We start from the raw sequence: 25,430 nt of genomic DNA, 5'->3' as shown, positions 1-25,430 counted from the left end.
TAGTTTTTATGCTCCACATATCTGGAACAAACTCCCAGAAAACTGCAGATCTGCTGAAACTCTCAGTTCTTTTAAATCAAGACTGAAGACTTTTCTTTTTGCTGCTGCTTTTAAATAAATCATCAAGGTATTTTAATTCATATCTTATGCTGCACTGTAACCTTTTTATATTCTGTTTTAACCTGTTTTAATTAGTAATGTATTTATTTTTTCATTTTTATTTTTATTTATTTATTTATTTATATTTTTAATGAACTCTTTTTAAACGTCTTTTCTTGAAATTGTTGCTTTGCGTTTCTTTATGTTTTATGTAAAGCACTTTGAATTGCCCGGTTGTTGAAAATGTGCTATACAAATAAATTTGCCTTGCCTTGCCTTACTGAAAATCCACAAAGCACGAACGTCTCTGTGCTGAAGACTCTCCCATGAGGGGAAACCTACTGTTACAAAGTAAATAGTAAATAAATATCCTGCCCTCTTTACATGCCTGTGTGTGTTTGTGTGTGTGTGTGTCTGTGTGTGTGTGAGTGCAAGTGTGTGCACACCGTGGCATTTTTCTATGTGGTTGTTTTTTCTTTTTGTGAAAGAGAGCAGGGGTTAACGCTGATCTTAGATCAGTGGAACTTGTGTCAAGCACAGCTAACTTCACAATTCAACCCCAAGAAGCAACTGATTCCTCTGATGCAACTTCCTTTACTAACAGCTGTACAAGTTAGCTGCAGCCTTTCAGCCACACCCACACAGACACGCAGTCATTTCGTGCATTAGTGAGTCTTTTATAGATTACAGATGTTTCATCGTTCTTCTGGCTGAGTGGAGATGGTGGTGGAGATCTATGCGAGTGCAGACACTGTTAGAGGTCACGACTCCGACACAGAGAAGGAAGGCGGTGACACAAAGAAAGCCCCAGACACAGATCCGAACACAGGTATGTGAGTTTTGAAGTTTGCACGGCCAGATGCAGTAATTCAGGCTTTTACAGATGTGAGATTTGTATCAGTGTGTTTGTGAGTGAGCAGAGATGACGGTGGATATCTACGAGAGTGCAGACGCTGTTAGACGTGGAGAATTTTTTTTTATTATTATTCACACAGCAGCTTGGTGTGTTTTATTGAAAATGCATCAATTTAGTCCACAGTGTGTTGTTACAAACTACCAGGTTCAGCTCATGAAAAAGACCCAAGTCTTAGCAAACATTATCTCACTGCACTGTTGAATTCTTAATCGGGATTGGTCAGAAGGAATGATTAATTTTCTAGATCAGTAGCTCTGATAGAAGTTCTCAGAGCATGTCAAATTAAAGATTTACTCTATGTGTATTTATTCCTGTGCTTGTTGTAATATTTTGTTGCTATAGTAACAGCTAATACACAGGGACTTACATGGCAGATGCTGCTTGTTGTCTCGAATTCCCTCTCTCAGTGAGTCTTGTGTTTGGGTTTGTTTATGTTATGCCATGCGAACTTTTTTCTGTTCTAGCCTTAGCTCTGCCCTGAGTCTTACACAAAGATCTTTTTCAGTCGTTGTGGTGCAAATGCAGAACAGAAAGTCAGTTTAATCAAAACCAGCCCACATCCCCGCCCCTCACTGCATTCCTTTAGTGGAAAGGGAGGAGTTTCACAGTGAAGTTGGAGGGAGTTACAGATATGTTTTCCAGCTCACTGTTGAAGGGCCTTGTTACTGTTGAGACTGTGAATGTTGGGTCTAACTTTGGAGAGTAAATACGACTCAAAGACATGTCTTTGTGTGCATTTCCCTCTAGGAGGAGACACTGCATGGAGCAGGTGTTACAGAGTGACTGTAGTGTGTGTGGTGCTGCTGTGTGTTCTCCTGCTGACCGCCGTCACAGTGCTGTGGATCCGATTCAACAACCTGACTACAGAAAACAACCAGTTACAGACCAGTTACAACAACCTGACTATAGAGAGAGACCAGATACAGACCAGTTACATCACCCTGACTATAGAGAGAGACCAGATACAGACCAGTTACAACAACCTGACTATAGAGAGAGACCAATTAAAGACCAGTTACAACAACCTGACTATAGAGAGAGACCAGTTACAGAGGGAGAGAGATAGATACCGGACTACACTTGATCTGTGTTGTAAGTGCATGAATTTTAGAATAAAGTTTTCTACCCAAAGGTTAAATGCCCTCAGTGGAAATCCTGGTGTCATTTTAAAACTGAACTCAGTGTCTAAAATGTAAATGTCTATATGAATTATTATTGTCCACACAAACAGGGGGCACAGAGTTGGTGTGCTGTATTTATTTATCCGCTCTGGGTCTAAACAGAGAAATAGACAACAATAACCAACAAAAGTACAAGCTTTAATGCTGCAGAAATGCCACGTGTTCTCCAAATTTGGAGCAACAAACAAAAAGAGAAAATAAATGCTGGATGCAGTACACTGTCCCCATTTGGATAAAGTTTCTCAGATCGCTGTATTTCTGACAAAAAGACTGAACGAGTTTTACAATGACTTTTTTGGCTTTTGGAGAATTGTATTACGTTACATGTTTAAAAAAACAAACAAAACAAATAATAATCAAACCAAAGTATTAAGTTTGATCTGATTCGAACGTGGAAGAAGGAATAATAGGTGTAAAATCACAATAAGATGCTGTTTCTTGTGTTAATTAATGTTTTAAAAAAAGCCAAAGCTCTAAAATGTGATTACATGTATATATTACAGTTATATTACAATATATATCACAGTTATATTACAGTATATATTATGGTATATATTACAGTTATATTACAGTATATATTATGGTATATATTACAGTTATATTACAGTATATATTATGGTATATATTACAGTTATATTGCAGTATATATTATGGTATATATTGAGCTATAGTGTTTGTGGTGAAATACAAGTCATGGCTGTATGCAGGCAATAGTTCAGAAACTGTGTGTTTTGATCTCAGTAAATTCTCTCTGTATATCTCTATAGATAAAGGGAGGTGTTTCAGCTTTGACTCCAGTGTTTACTGCATGTCTAATGAGGAGAAGAACTGGGAGGAGAGCAGACAGGACTGCAGGGACAAAGGAGCAGACCTGGTGATCATAAACAGCAAGGAGGAGCAGGTGAGAGAGAGAGAGAGAGAGAGAGAGAGAGAGAGAGAGAGAGAGAGACTAAAGCTGTTTTTATTGTGCTGTCATTTACAGGAGTTCATCAGTAAACAGCTGGGCGGCAGTCGGGCCTGGATTGGTCTGAGTGACAGAGCTGTAGAGGGAGACTGGAAATGGGTGGACGGTACACCACTGACCACTGCGTAAGAAATTATTTCCCTATCTTTAAGGTGCACAGAGTCTGAGAGGATTCAGTTAAATGTGTGGAATTGATGGAAACTGAACACTGATCTGAGTCTGATTCTGATTCTCTGGGTTTCAGGTTCTGGGCTGAACGGGAACCGAATAATGAAGGTGAGGAGGACTGTGCTGAGATTTTCAATTTAAATGGGAACTTTTGGAATGATCAGAAATGCTCTAATAATGAACACTGGATCTGTGAGAGACGTGTTTCTCAGTGACGTGTATCATTTAATAATCAAAAGCACATACACAAATTGAACCAATTATATATATACTTAAAAAGTATAAACAACAGTATTTTGATGATGATTGTGTTTCAGTTTCAGTTTCTTGTCATGAAAAATGATTCAGGTAAAAAAACAACATTTAAATAAAAAAAATTATAGAACATTTGTGGCATTACAGCGTCGTTCTTCCGTAAAGAATAAACAGTGCATTTAGAGGAAAATAATCAGTGATGGGGTGGTGTGATGTTGTCATGGAATCCAAGGAGTCAGATACAAGTGCAGAATTTAAACAGCTCGGCAGCAATGAGGCTTTGATTGGTCTGAGTGACAGTGACACAGAGGGGATGTGGAAACAGGTGGACGGTACGACCCTGACCACTGCGTAAGAGATTGAGATTAATAATATATATTATTTATATACCGTATGTTTATTACCAGGATTTCCAGGCAGGTGCGTAACTCAAAATACAAGCCAACTGATAAAATAAAATATTTTGTCATTTTCAGCAGGTGGATTAAGCCATGATAACATAAAACATATATATGTGACTGTGAGGAATTAGCCCGGGGAAGGGCGGCGTACAGACCCACAGGAGGCAGAAGAACGTTCACAAACGGTGGTTTATTGGTGCAAGGGTGAAGTGAGTGGGTTGTGAGGGGATGAGTGCGGGGCTTGTGGAGGCGTGACTGCCGGTGTAGCCTACTCGTGGCGGAGGCGGGATTCCCGAGACGGGGGCGAGGGTTTTCTGGGCCGGCGTCCTCCGTAGGTGGGACTCTCACCACCCGGCGATCTCGTCCGCGCTTGCACCTTTTGTGGGGAGAGAGAGAGAGAGAGAGAGAGAGAGATTAGCGTGGGGCGTGAGGTTACCGTCGTGCTCGGTGATTGCGAGTCGTTATGTCGCTGGAAAACACGCACGGAGTCCATCTTGTCGCTACGGTATTCTCCTCTCCTGTACGGCCGGAAGCGCGCCCTTTTATCCTCCTCCGCTGTCGCCTGAGTGGTGGAATTTCTCCGTTGGGTCCGCCAATCGCTGGCTGGTGTCGCGTCAGTCCCGCCCCGCCGCGGCGATCCTTCCGGCTGGCGGAATGTTCGGCACGAAGCTGCCCACGTCGTGCAGGTGCGGCAGTTGGAGAAGGAGCGATTTCCTTCTTGTGTGCGCCGGCTCTCTGCCCGTCGCGACAGTACCCCCCCCTCAGCTCCAAGCCTACTGCCGCTCGGTGGTGGGCCCAGAGGGTGTCTCGTCGTGAGAGCCCATCCGCATTACCATGCTGGGCCTCCGCCCGGTGCTTAACCTGAAAGGAGAAGTCTTGTAAGGCGAGGAACCAGCGGGTTACCCGGGCGTTGGTGTCCTTTGCCTTGGCCATCCACTGCAGGGGGGCGTGGTCCGTTATGAGGACGAAGTGCCTGCCTGCCAGGTAGTATCTCAGCTCCTCGATGGCCCATTTTATCGCCAGTGCCTCCCGCTCGACCGCCGCATACTTCCTCTCGGCCGGGGACAGCTTCCAGCTGATGTAGAGGACCGGGTGTTCTTCCCCGTCGAAGGTCTGGGAGAGGACGGCGCCCAGCCCAGTCTCGGATGCATCAGTATGCACGGTGAATGGGAGGTCAAAGTCCGGGTTGCGGAGTACCGGCGCGCTGGTGAGGGCCCCTTTTAGGGCCTGGAAGGCCCTTTCTGCGTCGGCTGTCCACCTGACGTGGTCTGGCTGGCCCTTCTTTGTAAGGTCTGAGAGGGGAGAGGCTACAGCAGAAAAATTAGGCACGAACCTGCGGTAGTAGCCCGCCAATCCCAAGAAGGCACATACCTGCTTTTTCGATGTCGGACGCGGGTAGCCCTTCACAGCCTCGATCTTCTTTAGTTGGGGCTTCAGCATTCCCCATCCGATGCGGTATCCCAGGTACTGGGCTTCCGTCAGCCCTAGATGGCACTTCTTTGGGTTGGCGGTCAGGCCGGCCCCCCGGAGTGCTTTCAGGACCTCCCTGAGGTGGAACAGGTGGTCGGCCCAGGTGGAGGAGTGGATGACCACGTCGTCCAGGTAGGCCGTTGCAAACTGCCGGTGGGGCCGCAGGAGGATGTCCATTAGCCGCTGGAACGTGGCGGGCGCCCCGTGCAGCCCAAAGGGGAGAACCCGATACTGCCAGTGGCCGGTGGCCGTGCTAAAGGCCGTCTTGGGCCTTGCCTCCGGTGCGAGCGCCACTTGCCAGTAGCCTTTGGTGAGGTCCAGGGTCGATATGAATCGGGCTCTCCCCAGCCTCTCGACCAGGTCGTCCACTCTGGGGAGGGGGTAGCTGTCGAACTCTGACACCTGGTTCAGCCTCCGGAAGTCATTGCATAGCCTCATGCTCCCATCCGGCTTCGGCACGACGACGATGGGGCTGGACCAGGGGCTGCTGGACTCCTCGATGACGTGGTCCCGCAGCATGTGACTGACTTCCTCCTCGATGGCCTGGCGCCGAGCCTCGGGGACACGGTAGGGCCTTTGTCTCACCACTACACTGGGAGGAGTCTTGATTTCATGCTGGACCAGCTGGGTCATCCCCGGGGTGGCCGAAAACACATCTGCGAACTGGTCGATCAGCTCGGTAAGCTCCTGTCTTTGGGCGGGGGTGAGGTCCTCCCCTAAGCCGACCAAGGTACCCTTGCCCCGGTCCGAGTCCTGAGCTGCGAACGCCGACACCACCGGGGCTGGTTCCACCCACTTTTTCAGCAGGTTTACATGGTATAGCTTCTCATCCGTCCGCTTACCGGGCTGCTGCAGGCGGTAGTTGACCGGGCCCCGGCGCTCGAGGACGGTATATGGACCTTGCCACCGGGCGAGGAACTTGCAGGCGCTGCTGGGCACTAACAGGAGGACCCGGTCCCCCGGCTGGAATTCCCGGGGCTGTGCGGGGCGGTTGTATACCTTCTTCTGCTCCTCCTGCGCCGCGTGCATGTGCTCCCGGATGATGGGGCCCACCCTGTCAATCCTTGCTTGCATGTCCTGCACGTACTCGATGACGGAGCGGAAGGGGGATGGTTGCTCCTCCCAGGCTTCGCGGGCCACGTCCAACAATCCCCGCGGGCGCCGCCCGAACAGGAGCTCGAAGGGCGTGAAGCCCGTGGACGCCTGGGGGCACTCCCGAACGGCGAAAAGTACGTAGGGGAGGAGGAGGTCCCAGTTCCTCCCCTCCTCGTCCACCACCCGGCGCAGCATCCGCTTGAGGGTCTGATTGAACCTCTCGACCAGCCCGTCGGTTTGGGGGTGGTAGACCGACGTCCGGAGGTGCTTCACCTGCAACAGATGACACAAATCCGCCATTAGCTTCGAGACAAAAGGCGTACCTTGGTCGGTCAGAACGTCCTTGGGGATCCCCACTCGACTGAAGAGGAGTACCAGCTCCCTGGCGATGTTTTGCGAGGTGGCCTTGCGGAGCGGCACCGCCTCGGGGTACCGCGTGGCGTAGTCGACGAGGACCAGGATGTATTCATGGCCCCGGGCAGATTGGGTAGGGGCCTCACGAGATCCATGCCCACTCGCTCAAACGGGACGCCGATAATGGGCAGGGGGATCAGGGGCGCCGGCGGGGGCCACCGCGGGGCCGTGCGCTGGCACTGCGGGCACTGTTGGCAAAAGGCCCGGACCTCCGCGTCCATCCCGGGCCACACGAAGCGGTCCCGCAGCTTCTCCAGGGTATTTCGGGCCCCCAGGTGGCCGCCGAGTGGATGGGTGTGGGCTAGGTGCAATAAGACGGCCGTCTTGGGTCGGGGCACCACCAGTAGGTCCACCTGCTCCCCACGGCGGCAGGCCCGTTGGTAGAGGAGCCCCCCTCAGACGAGGAAGTACGATGTGGGGAGCCTCAGCTCTGGACTCTGGTCGACCCCCTCTATCACCCGTACCTGAGCCCAGCAGTGCTTCAGCCGGTCGTCCTCCTTCTGCTCCCGGCCGAACTTCCCCTCTCGGTTCACCTGGGGAAAGACAGACGACAGAGGGTTAGTAGCTTGGGGGGTCTTACCTTCTGTGGTGGCCTCTCCGTCGTCCTGGGCCAGGTAGGCCGGCCGGGCCGGGGTCCCCTTCGTACGTCGCCGCAATCTCCGGGGCTCGGCTCTCAGTACCACCAGGAATCCTGGCCAGTCTCGTCCCAGGAGGAGGGGCACGGGGAGTTCGGGGATGATTCCGACCTGGAGGGGCCAGGTGCCGGCTTCGCCCCGGATCTGGACCTCAGCTGAGGGGACTTCCCGGGTGTCCCCATGGACGCAGGTCATGGTGAGCGTCCCCCTTGGGCGGCGCTCCTCAGGCAGGATGGAGGGCCGGGCGAGGGTCACCGTGCTCCCGGTGTCCAGCAGGGCGGTTACCGGTCTCCCTTCGACCCACACCGTCAAGGAGGGCGCCTCCGGCGGTTGCTGCTGATGGAGGGCGCAGCCTGCCAGCCATGGTTTTGTAAGCAGCCGGGCGGCTTCCCTCTCCGGCTCTGTAGGCATGGGCTCGTCTCGGGGGTGTTCACAAGTGGGCGCCCTCTGGGGGTTCCTCCAGGTGCGGGGCCGGGTCTGGCGGTCGGACCGGGGGCCCGGGGCACCGGGGGGCCGATCGAGGTGCTGCTGCTCCCTGGGGTCGAGCTCCAGGGTGGCCAAGGTTTGCTCCAGGACAGTTAGGAGTTCCTGGGGCGTAGTTGGGGCGTGTGCCCCCACGGCCTGTCTCTCTGCCCGGGGTAGCGCCCTCAGGAAACGGTCGACCGCCACTTTCTCCGCCACCTCCGAGGCGGTATGCCGATCCGGCCGGAGCCATCGTTTGGTGGTCCGGATGAGGGCGTTCATCTGGCAACGTGGTCGGGCCCCTGGTCGATAAACCCAGCGATGGAATTCAGTAGCAGCCTGGCCAGGGGTTCGGCCACACCATGCCAGGACTCCCTGCTTCATCGCCAGGTAGTCCGCGGCCTCCTCCGGCTCGAGAGCATAGTAGGCTGTTCGGGCCTCTCCCGTGAGCAGTGGACCAAGGGCGCGTGGCCAGTCGTCACGGTCCCACCCCTCCCGGCGGGCGATACTCTCGAAGGCTTCGAAGTACGCCTCGAGGTCCTCTTCGGGGCCGAGGGGGGGTAGTAGGCGGCGGGTCTCGCTACTTGCGTCGGGGAGAGGCACGGAGGCGGCGGGGGTCTCAGTCCTCATGGCGATTAGTGTCTGTGTGGCGACCTGAAGGCTCTCGGCGAGCTGCTGCGTCACAGCGTGCTGCTGGAGGTCCAGCAGGTGTCGCAGGGTGTGGTCCATTTTGTGGGGGGGGGGGGGGGGGGTTATTTATTTATTTTTTTTCTCTCTCTCTCTCGTTTTTTTTTTGGCTTGTTTGTGGTAGGCGAGTCTGTACTATGCCTGCATGCTCCACCAGTGTGAGGAATTAGCCCGGGGAAGGGTGGCGTACAGACCCACAGGAGGCAGAAGAACGTTCACAAACGGTGGTTTATTGGTGCAAGGGTGAAGTGAGTGGGTTGTGAGGGGATGAGTGCGGGGCTTGTGGAGGCGTGACTGCCGGTGTAGCCTACTCGTGGCGGAGGCGGGATTCCCGAGACGGGGGCGAGGGTTTTCTGGGCCGGCGTCCTCCGTAGGTGGGACTCTCACCACCCGGCGATCTCGTCCGCGCTTGCACCTTTTGTGGGGAGAGAGAGAGAGAGAAAGAGAGAGAGAGAGAGATTAGCGTGGGGCGTGAGGTTACCGTCATGCTCGGTGATTGCGAGTTGCTATGTCGCTGGAAAACACGCACGGAGTCCGTCTTGTCCCTATGGTATTCTCCTCTCCCGTACGGCCGGAAGCGCGCCCTTTTATCCTCCTCCGCCGTCGCCTGAGTGGTGGAATTTCTCCGTTGGGTCCGCCAATCGCTGGCCGGTGTCGCGTCAGTCCCGCCCCGCCGCGGCGATCCTTCCGGCTGGCGGAATGTTCTGCCCACGTCGTGCCGGTGCGGCAGTTGGAGAAGGAGCGATTTCCTTCTTGTGTGCGCCGGCTCTCTGCCCGTCGCGACAGTGACAAAGAGAGAGAGAGAGAAAGAGAGAGAGCGAGAGAGAGAGAGAGAAAGAGAGAGAGGGGAGCAGACCTGGTGATCATAAACAGCACAGAGGAAGAGGTGTGTGTGAGAGAGAGAGTGAGAGAGAGTGAGAGAGAGAGAGAGAGAGATGTATTTACTGTACACTCTGCCAACTTCCCCCATTTACTGAAAATAGGCTGTTATTTAAAAGAGAGATAGAGAGAGAGCGAGAGAGAGAGAGAGAGAGAGAGAGAGAGAGAGGAGGTATAAGCATGGGTACTTAAAAGTTATTTAATATTATGGAAGGAGTCTTCAGTGTCAGCACTGTGGAAGAGTGTAGGTTTTCTGCCATGAGAAAAGTCTTGAGGACAGAGGACTTTCGGTAACACAGCTGAACAAGCTGCATTTTATCTTCATAAGGATGAAAAATAAATGAAACAACATGTGCTGTCTTTGGAAAATAATCATCATCAGAGTGAAAATACACCTCGATTTCCCAGAATTATTATAAGAGCAAAATGGCGACTGAATCTGGAACGCCATGTTCAAAAAGCACATTTGTGTGTGCGTGGTAAGGTGTGCACAAACTTTTGTCCATATAGTGTATTTTGAGCAGTAAACAGATCCAGGTACAGATAACATCATTGTTTAACAGCCCTACATCCCATAATGTGCACAATAGCGACATCCCGTCGAACACTTCCCAGTTTAACCGCACTACACCAGTTAAAAGGTCTTTTTAACGCTTGACACGCAGAAGACTAGCGACGCTGTGATTCAGAGTCTTTTATAGAGCAGAGATGTCTCAGGCTGTTTCCGAATATGTGAACAAAGCTAAGGAGAGAGGAGAGCGCATCGAGAAGGTGGTGGAACTCTATGAGAGAGGAGATGCTGTTAGACCTCACAAGCCCGAAACCGAGACGGAGGATGCCAACACGAAGACTCAGCACGCAGGTACAAACACAGATCAGTTCGATTCCAATTATAATTGTGGAACGCTTTTAACAATCCGCACCGCCACAAAGCAGCCTCACAGAAATCCGGATGTAGATTCGGATCCTTGTGACGGGCGAGGAAAATGTTTTATTCTCTGTGTCCCACCCCCTTATAGGACTGACCACTACGGGGGACAGATGTTACAGACTGGCTGTTTTGTGTGTGCTGCTGCTGTGTCTTCTCCTGATGATTGCTACCACAGTGCTGTGGATCGAATTCACCATCCTGACTACAGAAAAAGATCAGTTACAGTCCACATACACCGCTCTTATAATAGAGCAAGACCGGTTACAGACCAGTTACAATAAACTGACCGTAGAGAGAAATCATTTACGGACACGTTACATGAGAATGACTTTAGAGAGAGACCAGTTACAGACCAGTTACAACAACCTGACTAAAGAGAGAGACCAGTTACAGAGGGAGAGAGATGGATACCGGAGTACACTTGATCTGTGTTGTAAGTGCATGAAATTTTCGAATAAACAGGGGGCACAGAGTTGGTGTGCTGTATTTATTTATCCGCTCAGGGTCTAAAAAGAGAAATAAACAACAATAACCTACAAAAGTACAAGCTTTAATGCTGCAGAAATGCCATGTGTTCTCCAAATTTGGAGCAACAAACAAAAAGAGAAAATAAATGCTGGATGCAGTACACTGTCCCCAATTGGATAAAGTTTCTCAGATCGCTGTATTTCTGACAAAAAGACTGAACGAGGTTTACAATGACTTTTTTGGGTTTTGGAGACTTGTATTATGTTACATGTTTAAAAACCCCAAACCAAAGTATTAAGTTTGATCTGATTTGAATTTGGGAGAAAGATAATTGGTGTAAAATCACAATAAGATGCCGTTTCTTGTGGTAAATAATGTTTTTTAAAAAGCTCATTACAGGTGATTAAGTATATATATTACAGTTATATTACAGTATATATTATGGTATATGTTACAGTTATATTACAGTATATATTATGGTATATATTACAGTATATATTATGGTATATATTGAACGATAGTGTTTGTGGTGAAATACAGGTCATGGCTGTATACAAGCAATAGTTCAGAAACTGTGTGTTTTGATCTCAGTAAATTCTCTCTGTATATCTCTATAGATAAAGGGAGGTGTTTCAACTTCGACTCCAGTGTTTACTGCATGTCTAATGGGAACAAGAACTGGGAGGAGAGCAGACAGGACTGCAGGGACAAAGGAGCAGACCTGGTGATCATAAACAGCAAGGAGGAACAGGTGAGAGAGAGAGAGAGACTTTGACTTTTACAATCTTTTATTTTTAACAAAAGGTCACATTATACACATTAAAGTCAAATGTGACTCAATATAAAATTAATAAATATTTAGAGAGCATTAAAAAACCATAAATATATAGGTAATAAATTAGGTAAATAAAATAAATCAGCACAACAAAAGGCTAGTCATTAAGAACATTATCAGCCTAATGCTGGTGTAAAACAAAGTTCTCCCTCCACTACAGAACACAGAGCCTCCTCGCAGCACCACACCGCCTTGAACATCTCCAAGTCTCCCATACTATTGTAAAAGTTAAAATCGATCAGAATCCGTGATTTGATCAGTCTAGAGAGAATTTTTCTGACATCGCAGTCTGTGTTCTGTGCCACTTTGTTTTTCCTGCTTAGGTATATCGACATTTTTGCCTGACCAAAGATAAAATTGATCAGCTGACACTTAAACCTGTTCTTTCTGACGTATTTAAAACCCAAGATAAAAATCTGAAAAGTAAAATCCACATAAAATGACCTCAGGTTGTTTTTTAAAAACACAAACAATGGCTGCAACCTGGAGCAATGTATAAAAGCATGAAAAACAGTCTCTCTCTGTGAACAGAATGGACATTCCTGTGTGACCTCAGGGTTTAAAACGGAGATAAAAGAATTCACAGAAACAATTCCATGTAAAATCCTCCATTGGAGGTCAGCAAATTTTTTAGTTAAGGGTGGTTTGTAAAGTGCCCTCCACTCTGGTTTAACATCATCATTAAAACCCAGTACAGCTCGCCATGGGGTGTCCACTCTCCCATTCAGTTTTTTCTTATTTAAAACTTTCACGCAGGCTTTGTAAAGGAGCTTGCCAGTCACTGTCTCAATGTTCATGTCACTGTTGAACTCCAGGAGGGGGCCACCATACCCATCTAGATCTGGAGCGATGCCCAGCTGGGGAAAAGGTTCCTCCTCTGTAGGTCTAGTCTTGCTTGTTTCATTGTCCATTAGCTGAGCACGCTCCTCTGACGTTAGGGTGGACCTCCAGCAATGTAGGAGCTTGTTCACAACACGCAGGGACCGTAGTCCTAGGCGCGCTGTTAAGTCCTCAGCCCGTGACAGGTCCGTTCCTGTGATGTTCACCAGCTGCCGGAGTGTCACAATCCCCGATGAGACCAGAACTCTGGATAATGATGGGGTGGTCACACCAGAGATATCTAATCTCCCACCATTCACCAGGGGTTCCTCCAGCAGCCAGTATGGTGTTCTGCACCCCTTGATTTGTTTTTTAAAAAAAGTCCATATTTTAAAAAGCCCACGATAAAAAACTGGTAATCCAACAAGGTCTAACGTTTTTGTGTCCATTAAAAACAAAGTTCTGTCTAATCCCAGTCCTCCTACTGTGTGTAAAAGCCTATAAGCTGCTGCTCTCCATACCAATCTCTCAGGTCCAGTGAGGAGTCTCTGGATAAACTGGAGTCGGAAGGTTGCAGTTCTGCTGGCTATGTGGACCAGCCCCTGCCCCCCCTCCTCCTTGGGCAGGTGAATGACACTTTGAGGGATCCAGTGTAGTTTGTCCCAGAAGAAGTCCACTAGCAGGGCCTGGATGTTCGAGAGCAGATTTGGTGGCGGATCCACACATGCCAGCTTGTGCCACAGGGTTGATGCTGCCAGGTTGTTGATGACCAGCGTGCGTCCCCTGTAAGACATTTTTGGGACCAACCACTTCCACCTGCTCAACCTGCCCTTCACCTTCTCAAAGACACCTTCCCAATTCTTATTTACAAACTCAGTGCTGCCTAGATAAACACCCAAGTACTTAAAACCACCCTTTTTCCACACCAAACCAGCTGGTAATGTGGGCTGCCCACCACCCCACTCTCCAACTAAAATGGCTTCACTTTTGGCCCAGTTGACCTTGGCAGATGATAAAATCTCAAAATCTTTTAAAACATCAATTAAAATATTCACATCAGTTTGTGTTCCCAGCATTATGACTAAGTCATCTGCATATGCTGAGAGACACAGAGAAGCGCTGGATTGAGATATCTTAAAACCAGAAAGTTGATCTCTCAGTTTACATAAAAGAGGTTCAAACGCTAGGGTATACAGCATACCTGACAGAGAACAGCCTTGTCTAATACCTCTGCAAACTCTAAAAGGGGCACACAAACCACCATTAACCTTCAGTACACTCTCAATTTCACTGTACAAAGTCTTGATCATGGCTATGAAACCTGGGTTGAAACCAAAGGTTTCCAGCACCTTCCACATGTATTCATGTTCAACCCGGTCAAAAGCCTTTTCCTGATCTAGAAAAATAAGGCCAGTCTTTAATCCCAATAGCCTGGAGACGTCCAAAATGTCACGAATTAAATGTATATTATCAAATATAGACCTGCCGGGCACACAGTACGTCTGGTCAAGGTGAGTGATGTGCTCCATTACCTTAGTCAGTCTTGAAGCTAGCGCTTTTGAGAGCAGTTTGTAGTCAGTGCACAACAGTGAGACCGGGCGCCAGTTCTTCAAATGCGTCAGGTCTCCCTTTTTGGGCAGGAGGGTCAGGACGGCTCTCCTGCAGCTCAATGGGAGTTCACCTCCCTTCACACTGCCTAGCAACACTTCTAGCACATCCTGCCCTATAACTGTCCAGAAGGCTTTGTAGAACTCTACAGGGAGACCGTCTATGCCTGGCGCCCTTCCATTCTCCATCCCTTGGAGAGCTTCATAGAGCTCTGCTAGAGTTAGCTCTATGTCCAGATCGCTGGCCACATGCTCTGGGAGTTTTGGCAGGTCTTTTAGGAAGCTCTCTTCCACTGTCTGTGCCCCTGACTGCTCACTGCTGTACAGCTTCGAGTAGAAGCTAACTGTCTGCTTGCGAATTTCAGCGGGATCTGACAGAAGATCTCCTGATTCTGTTCGCACAGCATGTATGAATCTTTTCTGTCCATTCTTCTGCTCTAGACCAAAAAAGAACTTAGATTGAGCATCCATCTCATTCATGCTTTTAAAGCGTGAGCGGACCAGCGCCCCCTGTGCTGTGATGCCCAACAGGTCATTCATTATAGATTTTTTACTTTTGAGGGCTTCAATCTGCCCTCGATCTCCTGTGGTCTCCAAACACTGGAGTTCCACTATTCCAGTCTCCAGAGCTTTCAGAGATCTGACAATGTCTCTTGTGACATTAAGAGTGTACTGTTGACAAAATGCTTTAATTTGAGCTTTGGCCACATCCCACCACTGTTGTATAGAACTAAAAGCCATCTTTTCACATTTAAAAACATTCCAGAAATAAATAAAGGATTCTCTAAAATTAGTATCCTCTAAAAGTGCAGTATTAAAATGCCAATAAGCACTTTTTGGTTTTACATTTTCTTTACTGACAATACACTGCACCATATTGTGATCAGAGAGGCCTACTGGAACAATAAAACATTTAGTAAAAAGTGTCAGCTGATGTTTAAAACCATAAAAGCGATCTAGTCGTGCCAGGGAGAGTGTGTTGTCTATGGAGTGGGCCCACGTGTACTGCCTCTGGTTTCTATTTAAATTTCTCCAAATATCAATCAGTTCGTGAGCCTCCATCATCTCCCACAGGCGCTTACGGGAGGCTACATGAGGTTCTGTGTGGTTCCTGTCCAAGTTATCTGTTGTGCAGTTAAAATCCCCACCCAGAATTAAAATATCGGCAGTGTTGCAGTCAGCAATGACATTGTCTAGTTTATTTAACAAAACCATTCTCTCCACTGCACTGGTGGGAGCGTACACACAAATAAAAACAAAGCTCTCATTCTCATAGATAGCTCTTACTTTTAAAAGCCTCCCATTTAAAACCTCAACTACTGTATAAGAACTGGGAGTAAAATTGCGAGCAAACAGTAGGGCAACCCCACCACTAATTGATGTATTGTGACTTAAAATTGCCAGCCCACCCCACTCCTTCATCCAGCTAGTAGCATTGTTAACATTACTATGTGTTTCTTGCAACATCGCTACATCAATACGCTTCTGCTTTAGTAACTCATATAGTTTTACACGCTTTTCGTGTTCTCTTGCCCCGTTAACGTTTACACTTGCAATACGAATCCCAGTCATAAGAACAAGGTGTAGATAAAACAAGCAGATGATGAAACCCATTTTAATACAAAACACACCAAACACTCTACTGGTCATCATCAGAAGTTTCTTTGCTGACTTTAGTAATTAATTTCTTCAGACGATAGATCTCAGTGTCAATAAAAGCTCCTTCTCTTCTAAAATGTTTGACATCATGGATAAACTGCTTCAGATCTGGGAAGTGCTTTTCTACTACAACGTTCTTTTGCCATTTAGTATTCCGTAAGAACTCCTTAATGTTCTCAGCACGGTATACAACTTCTCGCTTTTCTTCCTGAGAGCCAAAGTTAAAAACAGAATCTGACATGTAATCATCACTGTCTGTTTCTTTTTCGTCTACTTTAGTGTCTCTTTTGGCCTGTTTGCTCCCTTGTCCCTTACCTCGTTTTTTCCGCTTGTTCGGTACTTTAAACATGGGTTCGTCCTCCATCTCCACGTCTCCCCCATCCCCCGGCATAGTGTCTGGTGCTTCTGAGCGACTGCTCTGCACCCCTGTACCTGCCTCTGCCAGCGCAGGTATCTCCAGCTCTGCACCAGAATCCACTGCGTCTTTATCGGTCAAACAAGGATTCTCTACTTCAGGCAAGCAGGACTTCTCTGGAGCCACTTCAGTCAAGCAGGGCTTCTCTGGGGTTGGTATATCCTTCGTGGGTTCCTGGGCTACAGGCTGAGATTGAGGTTCGCTCTCACTAGGCTCCGGTGCAGTAGCAACTCCGGGGCCTTCAGCAGCGGGCTGAGCTGCAGCCGCAGGGGGAACGGCTCCAGAAGGCCCAGCTACTTCCTGCCCCGGTCGCTCAGAAACACCAGGGTCACTCTGTCTCTCAGGACAGGCCTGGACAAGATGTCCTATTTTGCCACATTTAAAACATTTTATGTCTGTGTCTGTAGATACAAAAATGCTGTAGCCATAGCCTTCTACACTGAATTTAAACACTAGGTTCAATTCCTCTACACCATCTTTCAGAATCATAAAAACCATTCTTCTAAAAGACACCAAGTGCTTAACTAGTGGGGACTTACAGCCAAGGGGGATTTTCTTTATGGGGGAGACCAACCGCCCGTATCTAGACAGTTCTTTGGATATGATCTCATCGGAGATGAAGGGAGGGACATTAGACAGTATAACCTTTTTGGATGGGGAACTTAGGGAAGAGACCATCGTAAGCTCATTATTAAGTACAATTCCTTTCTGGACAAGCTTGTTTGCTCTATCAACGTCATTCACAAAGACTACAACTGCACTATTCATGCGGGAGGCAGAGACAATGTTCTCATGTCCCACCACTTCTCCTACCGCTAACACACACTCCTCCACACTCGCCCTGCACGCCACCCTCACACCGTGCCGGCGAGTCAAACTCTCACACAGCCGCGTGTTTGGAGCCGCCATGCTCCTCCACCGCGACACGCACACACACACACACACTTACTCGCTTTCACACTCGTTCACACACACACACACACACACACACACACACAAATAATTGATCCGAGATGTTTACACGGAAAAAAATTGCATCAAATGCCGAAAAAAGCTGGCGAAACGCCAACCGCTCTCACACGCTCAACACGCCACACTCGCTCCACTACCGCGCATGCGCAGAGAGAGAGAGAGAGAGAGAGAGAGAGAGAGAGAGAGAGAGACTAAAGCTGTTTTTATTGTGCTGTCATTTACAGGAGTTCATTGGTAATCAGCTGAACAGCAGTCGGGCTTGGATTGGTCTGAGTGATGGAGCTGTAGAGGGAGACTGGAAATGGGTGGACGGTACACCACTGACCACTGCGTAAGAAACTGAAACTGATTCTGTGCACCTTTCTTTTTTTTAGGTGCAATACAATCGATAACATCTTAAAACTCTTTTCCTGCTTACAAAAATTATCATCTGAAGATTATTTCCTTTTTATATTGTTCCAATGTGCATTTCGGTAAACAGAGACTGAGAGGATTCAGTCAAATGTGTGGAACTGAAGAAAACTGAACACTGATCTGAGTCTGAGTATGATTCTCTGGGTTTCAGGTATTGGGCTAGTGGAGAACCGAATAATGCCGGTGATGAGGACTGTGCTGAGATGATCAATTCTCCAAATGGGAAATTATGGAATGATAATAGATGCTCTAATAATGAACTCTGGATCTGCGAGAAACGTGTTGCTCAGTGATGTCCACCATTCGATAATGAAAAGCGCTTATAGACAAATTAAGTCAGATATATATATATATAAAAGTATGAAAGCCACTATTTTGATGATAATTGTGTGCATATTCTTCAGATTCATTCACTGTATCTCACAGATCTGTATTTCTTATTATTCTGATGCAGTAACTTTGTAGATGTGTTATGATGAAAGTAGTATCATAGAGATAATTCATGCATTTTAAGAGTGCATCTCAGTGTCTCTGAATCTGTTAAATCAGCATAAGCCTGAGCTCAAACAAGTTTGGATTGAGATGTATTAAATAGTTTTTGCTTCTAAAGTGGGGGACATGATGTGAAATGACTATAAAGGGGTTCATTCCTGGTTTGCAGGTTCTTTTCTGCTCAAACTTTAAAGCTGAATGCAGTTTATGTAAAAAGAAAACAACAAAAAAAACCAACAATGTTAAAATAAACATATATATATATATATATATATATATATATATATATATATATATATATATATATATATAATTTATGGCACTGCAGAGTCATTTTATATGAAGAAGACAGCAGTGTTGTTATGGGAAAATAATCAATGGTGGACGGGGTGTTGTGATGCGACCTGGTGATTATTTTCCTAGAACATCACATCCTGAAGAGTTTTATTCCTATTATACCACAGCGATTTCTCAATGCTTACAGTTCAAAAGAAGGACACAAAGATTTTATCCATTTATAGTTATGTTTAATGTTGTGGACCATCTATAAAATAAGTTACGTTATAACGGCTATAAACGGCCGTTCCCTCAGCAGCCTGTAATTGTTTTCTCTTTTTTGCCATATTACTGAAAATCCACAAAACATGAACGTCTCTGTGCTGAAGACTCTCCCATGAGGGAAAACCTACTGTTACAGAGTAAATAGTAAATAAATATCCTGCCCTCTTTACATGCCTGTGTGTGTCTGTGTGTGTGTGTGTGTGTGTGTGTGTGTGTGTGTGTGTGTGTGTGTGTGTGAATGCAAGTGTGTGCACACCTTGGCATTTTTCTATGTGGTTGTTTTTTCTTGTTGTGAAAGAGAGCAGGGGTTAACGCTGATCTTAGATCAGTGGAACTTGTGTCAAGCACAACTAACTTCACAATTCAATCACAAGAAGCAACTGATTCCTCTGATGCAACTTCCTTTACTAACAGCAGTACAAGTTAGCTGCAGCCTGTCAGTCACGTCCACACAGAGACGCAGTCATTTCGTGCATTAGTGAGTCTTTTATAGATTACAGATGTTTCATCATTCTTCTGACCGAGTGGAGATGGTGGTGGAGATCTATGAGAGTACAGACACTGTTAGAAGTCACGACCCCGACACAGAGAAGGAAGGCGGTGACACAAAGAAAGCCCCAGACACAGATCCGAACACAGGTATGTGAGTTTTGAAGTTTGCATGGCCAGATGCAGTAATTCAGGCTTTTACAGATGTGAGATTTGTATCAGTGTGTTTGTGAGTGAGCAGAGATGACGGTGGATATCTACGAGAGTGCAGATGCTGTAACACGTGGAGAAGGAAGAGAGAACTTTGAACTTAGGCCTGCTAGCCTATTAATAGCAGACGCCCCTGGACATATACACAGACACAATACACATACTTTAGAGCAGAAATAAAGAAGAATTTTTTTAAAATTCACACAGCAGCTTGGTGTGTTTTATTGAAACTGGATCAATTTAGTCCACAGTGTGTTGTTACAAACTACCAGGTTCAGCTCAAGAAAAAGACCCAAGTCTTAGCAAACATTATCTCACTGCACTGTTGAATTCTTAATCGTGATTGGTCAGAAGGAATGATTAATTTTCTAGAACAGTAGCTCTGATAGAAGTTCTCATAGCATGCCAGATTAAAGATTTACTGTATGTATATTCCTGTGCTTGTTGTAATATATTGTTGCTATAATAACAGCTAATACACAGGGACTTGCATGGCAGATGCTGCGTGTTGTCTCGAATTCCCTCTCTCAGTGAGTCTTGCGTTTGGGTTTGTTTATGTTATGCCATGCGAACTTTTTTCTGTTCTAGCCTTAGCTCTGCCCTGAGTCTTAGACAAAGATTTTTTTCAGTCGTTGTGGTCGAATGCAGAACATAAAGTCAGTTTCTTCAAAACCAGCCCAAAGCCCCGCCCATCACTGCATGCGTTTAGTGGAAAGGGAGGAGTTTCGCAGTGAAGGTGGACGGAGTTACTGAGATGTTCTCCAGCTCACTGTTGAAGGGCCTTGTTACTGATGAGACTGTGAATGCTGGGTCTAACTTTGGAGATTAAATACGACTCAAACACGTGTCTTTGTGTGCATTTCCCTCTAGGAGGAGACACTGCATGGAGCAGGTGTTACAGAGTGACTGTAGTGTGTGTGGTGCTGCTGTGTGTTCTCCTGCTGACTGCCGTCACGGTGCTGTGGATCCGATTCAACAACCTGACTACAGAAAACAACCAGTTACAGACCAGTTACAACACCCTGACTATAGACAGAGACCAGTTACAGACCAGTTACAACACCCTGACTATAGAGAGAGACCAGTTACAGACCAGTTACAACAACCTGACTATAGAGAGAGACCAGATACAGAGGGAGAGAGATGGATACCGGTGTACACTTGATCTGTGTTGTAAGTGCATGAATTTTAGAATAAAGTTTTCTACCCAAAGGTTAAATGCCCTCAGTGGAAATCCTGGTGTCATTTTAAAACTGAACTCAGTGTCTAAAATGTAAATGTCTATATGAGTTATTATTGTCCACACAAACAGGGGGCACAGAGTTGTTGTGCTGTATTTATTTATCCGGTCAGGGTCTAAACAGAGAAATAGACAACAATAACCTACAAAAGTACAGGCTTTAATGCTGCAGAAATGCCACGTGTTCTCCAAATTTGGAGCAACAAACAAAAAGAGAAAATAAATGCTGGATGCAGTACACTGTCCCCATTTGGATAAAGTTTCTCAGATCGCTGTATTTCTGACAAAAAGACTGAACGAGGTTTACAATGACTTTTTTGGCTTTTGGAGAATTTTATTATGTTACATGTTAAAAGATCCCCAAACCAAAGTATTAAGTTTGATCTGATTTGAATTTGGGAGAAAGATAATTGGTGTAAAATCACATTAAGATGCCGTTTCTTGTGGAAAATAATGTTTTTTTTATTTTTTATTTTTAAAAAGGCTCATTACAGGTGATTAAGTATATATATTACAGTTATATTACAGTATATATTACAGTTATATTACAGTATATATTATGGTATATATTACAGTTATATTACAGTATATATTATGGTATATATTGAGCTATAGTGTTTGTGGTGAAATACAAGTCATGGCTGTATGCAGGCAATAGTTCAGAAACTGTGTGTTTTGATCTCAGTAAATTCTCTCTGTATATCTCTATAGATAAAGGGAGGTGTTTCAACTTCAACTCCAGTTTTTACTACATGTCTAATGAGGAGAAGAACTGGGAGCAGAGCAGACAGGACTGCAGGGACAAAGGAGCAGATCTGGTGATCATAAACAGCAAGGAGGAACAGGTGAGAGAGAGAGAGAGAGAGAGAGAGAGAGAGAGAGACTAAAGCTGTTTTTATTGTGCTGTCATTTACAGGAGTTCATCGGTAAACAGCTGGGCAGCAGTCGGGCTTGGATTGGTCTGAGTGACGGAGCTGTAGAGGGAAAGTGGAAATGGGTGGACGGTACACCACTGACCACTGCGTAAGAAATTATTTCCCTACCTTTAAGGTGCACAGAGTCTGAGAGGATTCAGTTAAATGTGTGGAATTGATGGAAACTGAACACTGATCTGAGTCTGATTCTGATTCTCTGGGTTTCAGGTTCTGGGCTACAGGGGAACCGAATAATAAAGATGAAGAGGACTGTGCTGAGATTTTCAGTTTAAATGGGAACTTTTGGAATGATCAGAAATGTTCTAATAATGAACACTGGATCTGTGAGAGACGTCTTTCTCAGTGACGTGTATCATTTAATAATCAAAAGCACATACACAAATTGAACCAAATATATATATATATATAAAAAGTATAAAAGACAGTATTGTCATGATGATTGTGTTTCAGTTTCAGTTTCTTGTCATGAAAAATGATTCAGGTTAAAAAACAACATTTAAATAAAAATTTTGATAGAACATTTGTGGCATTACAGCGTCGTTCTTCCGTAAAGAATAAACAGTGCATTTAGAGGAAAATAATCAGTGATGGGGTGGTGTGATGTTGTCATGGAATCCAAGGAGTCAGATACAAGTGCAGAATTTAAACAGCTCGGCAGCAATGAGGCTTTGATTGTTCTGAGTGACAGTGACACAGAGGGGATGTGGAAACGGTTGGACGGTACGCCCCTGACCACTGCGTAAGAGATTGAGATTAATGATATATATTATTTATATACCGTATGTTTATTACCAGGATTTCCAGGCAGGTGCGTAACTCAAAATACAAGCCAACTGATAAAATAAAATATTTTGTCATTTTCAGCGGGTGGATTAAGCCATGATAACATAAAACATATATATGTGACAAAGAGAGAGAGAGAGAGAGAGAGAGAGAGAGAGAGAGAAAGAGAGAGAGAGAAAGAGACAGAGGGGAGCAGACCTGGTGATCATAAACAGCACAGAGAAAGAGGTGTGAGAGAGAGAGAGTGAGAGAGAGAGAGAGAGAGAGAGATGTATTTACTGTACACTACTGTACGCTCTGTCAACTTCCCCCATTTATTGAAAATAGGCTGTTTTTTTTTTTAAAAAAAGAGAGAGTGAGAGAGTGTGAGAGAGAGTGTGAGAGAGTGTGAGAGAGTGTGAGTGAGAGAGAGAGTGAGAGAGTGAGAGAGAGAGTGTGTGTGAGAGAGAGATGTATTTACTATACACTACTGTATGCTCTGTCAACTTCCCCCATTTACTAAAAATAGGCTGTTTTTTTTAAAGAGAGAGAGAGAGAGAGAGAGAGAGAGAGAGAGAGAGAGAGAGAGATGTATTTACTGTACACTACTGTATGCTCTGTCAACTTACCCCATTTACTGAAAATAGGCTGGTTTTTTTTTAAAAAGAGAGAGAGAGAGAGAGAGAGAGAGAGAAAGAGTGGGAGAGAGAGAAAGAGAAAGAGTTGTATTTACTGTACACTACTTTACGCTCTGTCAACTTCCCCCATTTACTGTAAATAGGCTGTTTTTTTAATAAAAAGAGGGAGAGTGAGAGAGAGATCAAACCCACATATATTTATAGTTTGTGCTGTGCTTTGCAGGAGTTCATTCTTAAACAGCTTACAAGCAGCAGTCAGGCTTGGATCGGTCTGACTGACAGCGACACAGAGGGGGTGTGGAAATGATTGGACGATACACCACTGACCGCTTCGTAAGAGATTATGAACCCAGACTGAGAGGGTTGAGTTAAAGGTGCATAAGTAAAGACAAATGAACACTGTTTAATCTGATTCTGATTCTCTGGGTTTCAGGTTCTGGTCTGATGGAGAACCGAATAATGCAGGCGATGAGGACTGAGCTGAGATTGTGGGTTGGAGGAACAGCTGGAACGACAGATCATGCTCTGCAAATGTACGGTGTATCTGTGAAAAGAACGTGTTTTTGTTGTAAGGTTAAAATAACGCAGTGATGAGCAACAAGAGGGTGTGTGTTATTGGAAAGGGTGTTCTTAGGCATTAAAGGAAGCGGAGTAAATCTGTGATAACATTGCTGTAGCGCGTGCGTTTGGGTGTCTTATTGCTTTTTATAAAACAGTGTGGGGAAAAAACAATATGATAAAATCGAGATTTCCAAAAACAGTTGGAATTATCATCATTTAATTTATGATAATCACAATAGACAATTATTACGCCATGCAAAATGTAATTGCAGATTTATATGATTACATTTAATTTCGATCGATTTCTCACAGAAAGCTGTTGCAAGGCTTCGGAAAGCTTGAATATATCCAACACTGGACTAGTTTTATCGTCGCTTAGTGCTTTTCCGTCCTTAGCCTACATTCATTCCTACATAGCCTACATTCTTGCAAATATTCCAAAGTGTTCCAACTTCCAAGGATTAACATCGGAGGGAGGAGTAACTGATGGAATTTCTATTAGATGTTAATAATAACAGCTTCATACGGGCTAGCTTCAGAATCATAGCACAAAACAGCGAACATAAATCACATTGTTTTTTGAATAACTGGGTGACTAGCTGTCTTCTCCATCTTGCTCTCGCCTCTTTTTTACGTTTTTCTTTCCTCTTTTGGTATTCCGATTTTGTCTATCCATCTACCTGATGCGTGTAACGACTCACAACTGTGAAATGCCGCGTTTCTGAATAATCCATGAACACACACATGCACTTGGCAGTCTGAGGGCATTCATTATAGCTTGCTTCTTAATAGATTATTGTGCAAAGAGGCCAGTTAAATACCAAAATTATATACGAAAGTATATGGGGCTCTGCTGGGCCCCCTGTCTGAACAGGGCCATTAGAATCATCCTTATCCCCTCCCCCCTCCTCCCCACCGGTGCCCCTGGCCAGGGGGTCAGGAGTAGCTCATTGCTCCTCATTAATTCGGAGTACTCCTGTGCCCCCCTCTGGAGGCTGAAGATGCAGCTCCAGGCTGGGCTGTTAAACACGTGTAGTCAATTTCTTACTTTTAATATAGGAAATGACAAGAAAGCACTCATAAAATAAGATTATAAATGTGTACTTTAGTCATCAAAGAGCATCAGTTGTACTTCAGTCTTGAAAAATTGTGGTTTTTCTAATAATGATTAGCTTTGCGTGCAGATAAAGACTATTAATAGTCTTGGCTGCCAGTAATGGAAGAGAGCAAACTGCAGTAGCTTCCTGTGGTCAAAGTGTGAAAACATCAGAACACTACAGAAACAACAACTTACTAGAAGCAGTGCATTAATATAGAAATGCCATGCAGCTGGAACTACTGCAGATCTGCTGTTATAGAAAATTATTATTCAGAGTTATTCAAAGTTATATATCAAATTATTCAGTATCTTCTGACCAATCAGATTCAAGAATTCAACATTGCTGAAATATATTGTATTAATTCATCATGATTTTTTCTGACTGTACTTTTTATGCACTGTGATTGTAGTAGTAATCAGTGAAAAAACATTTAAAATCATCATCCATGATTAACTTCATACAAAAAATAAATACTTGGTAAACTCCTCATCAGGAAGTCTGGTAGTCACATGACTGTGTAGTGACATTTTGCATTGCGTCACTGCTGCATTAAGGCCTTTCTGATTAAAGAGTCTTCACAGAATGTCAGTTTCACACCCGAAATTAACATATTGATCACACTTGTGTCTCGTTGCATGTTTAAAATGCATAAAACAGGAAATAGGGCTTTCAACATAACAGCAACACACACAGACA

The 25,430-nt window shown here is 45.6% G+C and overlaps 1 protein-coding gene across 1 annotated transcript; it reads left to right on the top strand.

Annotated features, from left to right (window-relative positions):
* The first annotated feature begins 192 nt into the window (after positions 1-192).
* On the top strand, positions 193-22,181 carry LOC128604009 (uncharacterized). The gene is made up of 15 exons (XM_053618780.1): positions 193-928; positions 1,763-2,107; positions 2,964-3,097; positions 3,179-3,285; positions 3,405-3,436; positions 10,369-10,488; positions 10,646-10,990; positions 11,643-11,776; positions 17,557-17,663; positions 17,898-18,035; positions 19,293-19,438; positions 20,369-20,773; positions 21,354-21,583; positions 21,655-21,761; positions 21,881-22,181. Exons 1-15 carry the CDS (start codon positions 820-822, stop codon positions 22,017-22,019), a joined length of 2,598 nt encoding a protein of 865 aa, XP_053474755.1. The 5' UTR covers positions 193-819; the 3' UTR covers positions 22,020-22,181.
* The last annotated feature ends 3,249 nt before the right edge of the window (positions 22,182-25,430 follow it).

This window comes from Ictalurus furcatus, chromosome 29, assembly GCF_023375685.1.
Source record: "Ictalurus furcatus strain D&B chromosome 29, Billie_1.0, whole genome shotgun sequence".
NCBI classification, from domain to species: domain Eukaryota; kingdom Metazoa; phylum Chordata; class Actinopteri; order Siluriformes; family Ictaluridae; genus Ictalurus; species Ictalurus furcatus.
The sequence above is the reverse complement of the archived record's forward strand: the minus strand, read 5'-3'. Positions and strand labels throughout refer to the sequence as shown.

Coding starts and splice junctions, on each gene's coding strand:
- LOC128604009 (XM_053618780.1), top strand. CDS start 820: ATGGTGGTGGAGATCTATGCGAGTGCAGACACTGTTAGAGGTCACGAC. Junction 19,439..20,368: donor AGACACAGATCCGAACACAG/GTATGTGAGTTT, acceptor ATTTCCCTCTAG/GAGGAGACACTGCATGGAGC. Junction 21,762..21,880: donor GGTACACCACTGACCACTGC/GTAAGAAATTAT, acceptor TCTGGGTTTCAG/GTTCTGGGCTACAGGGGAAC.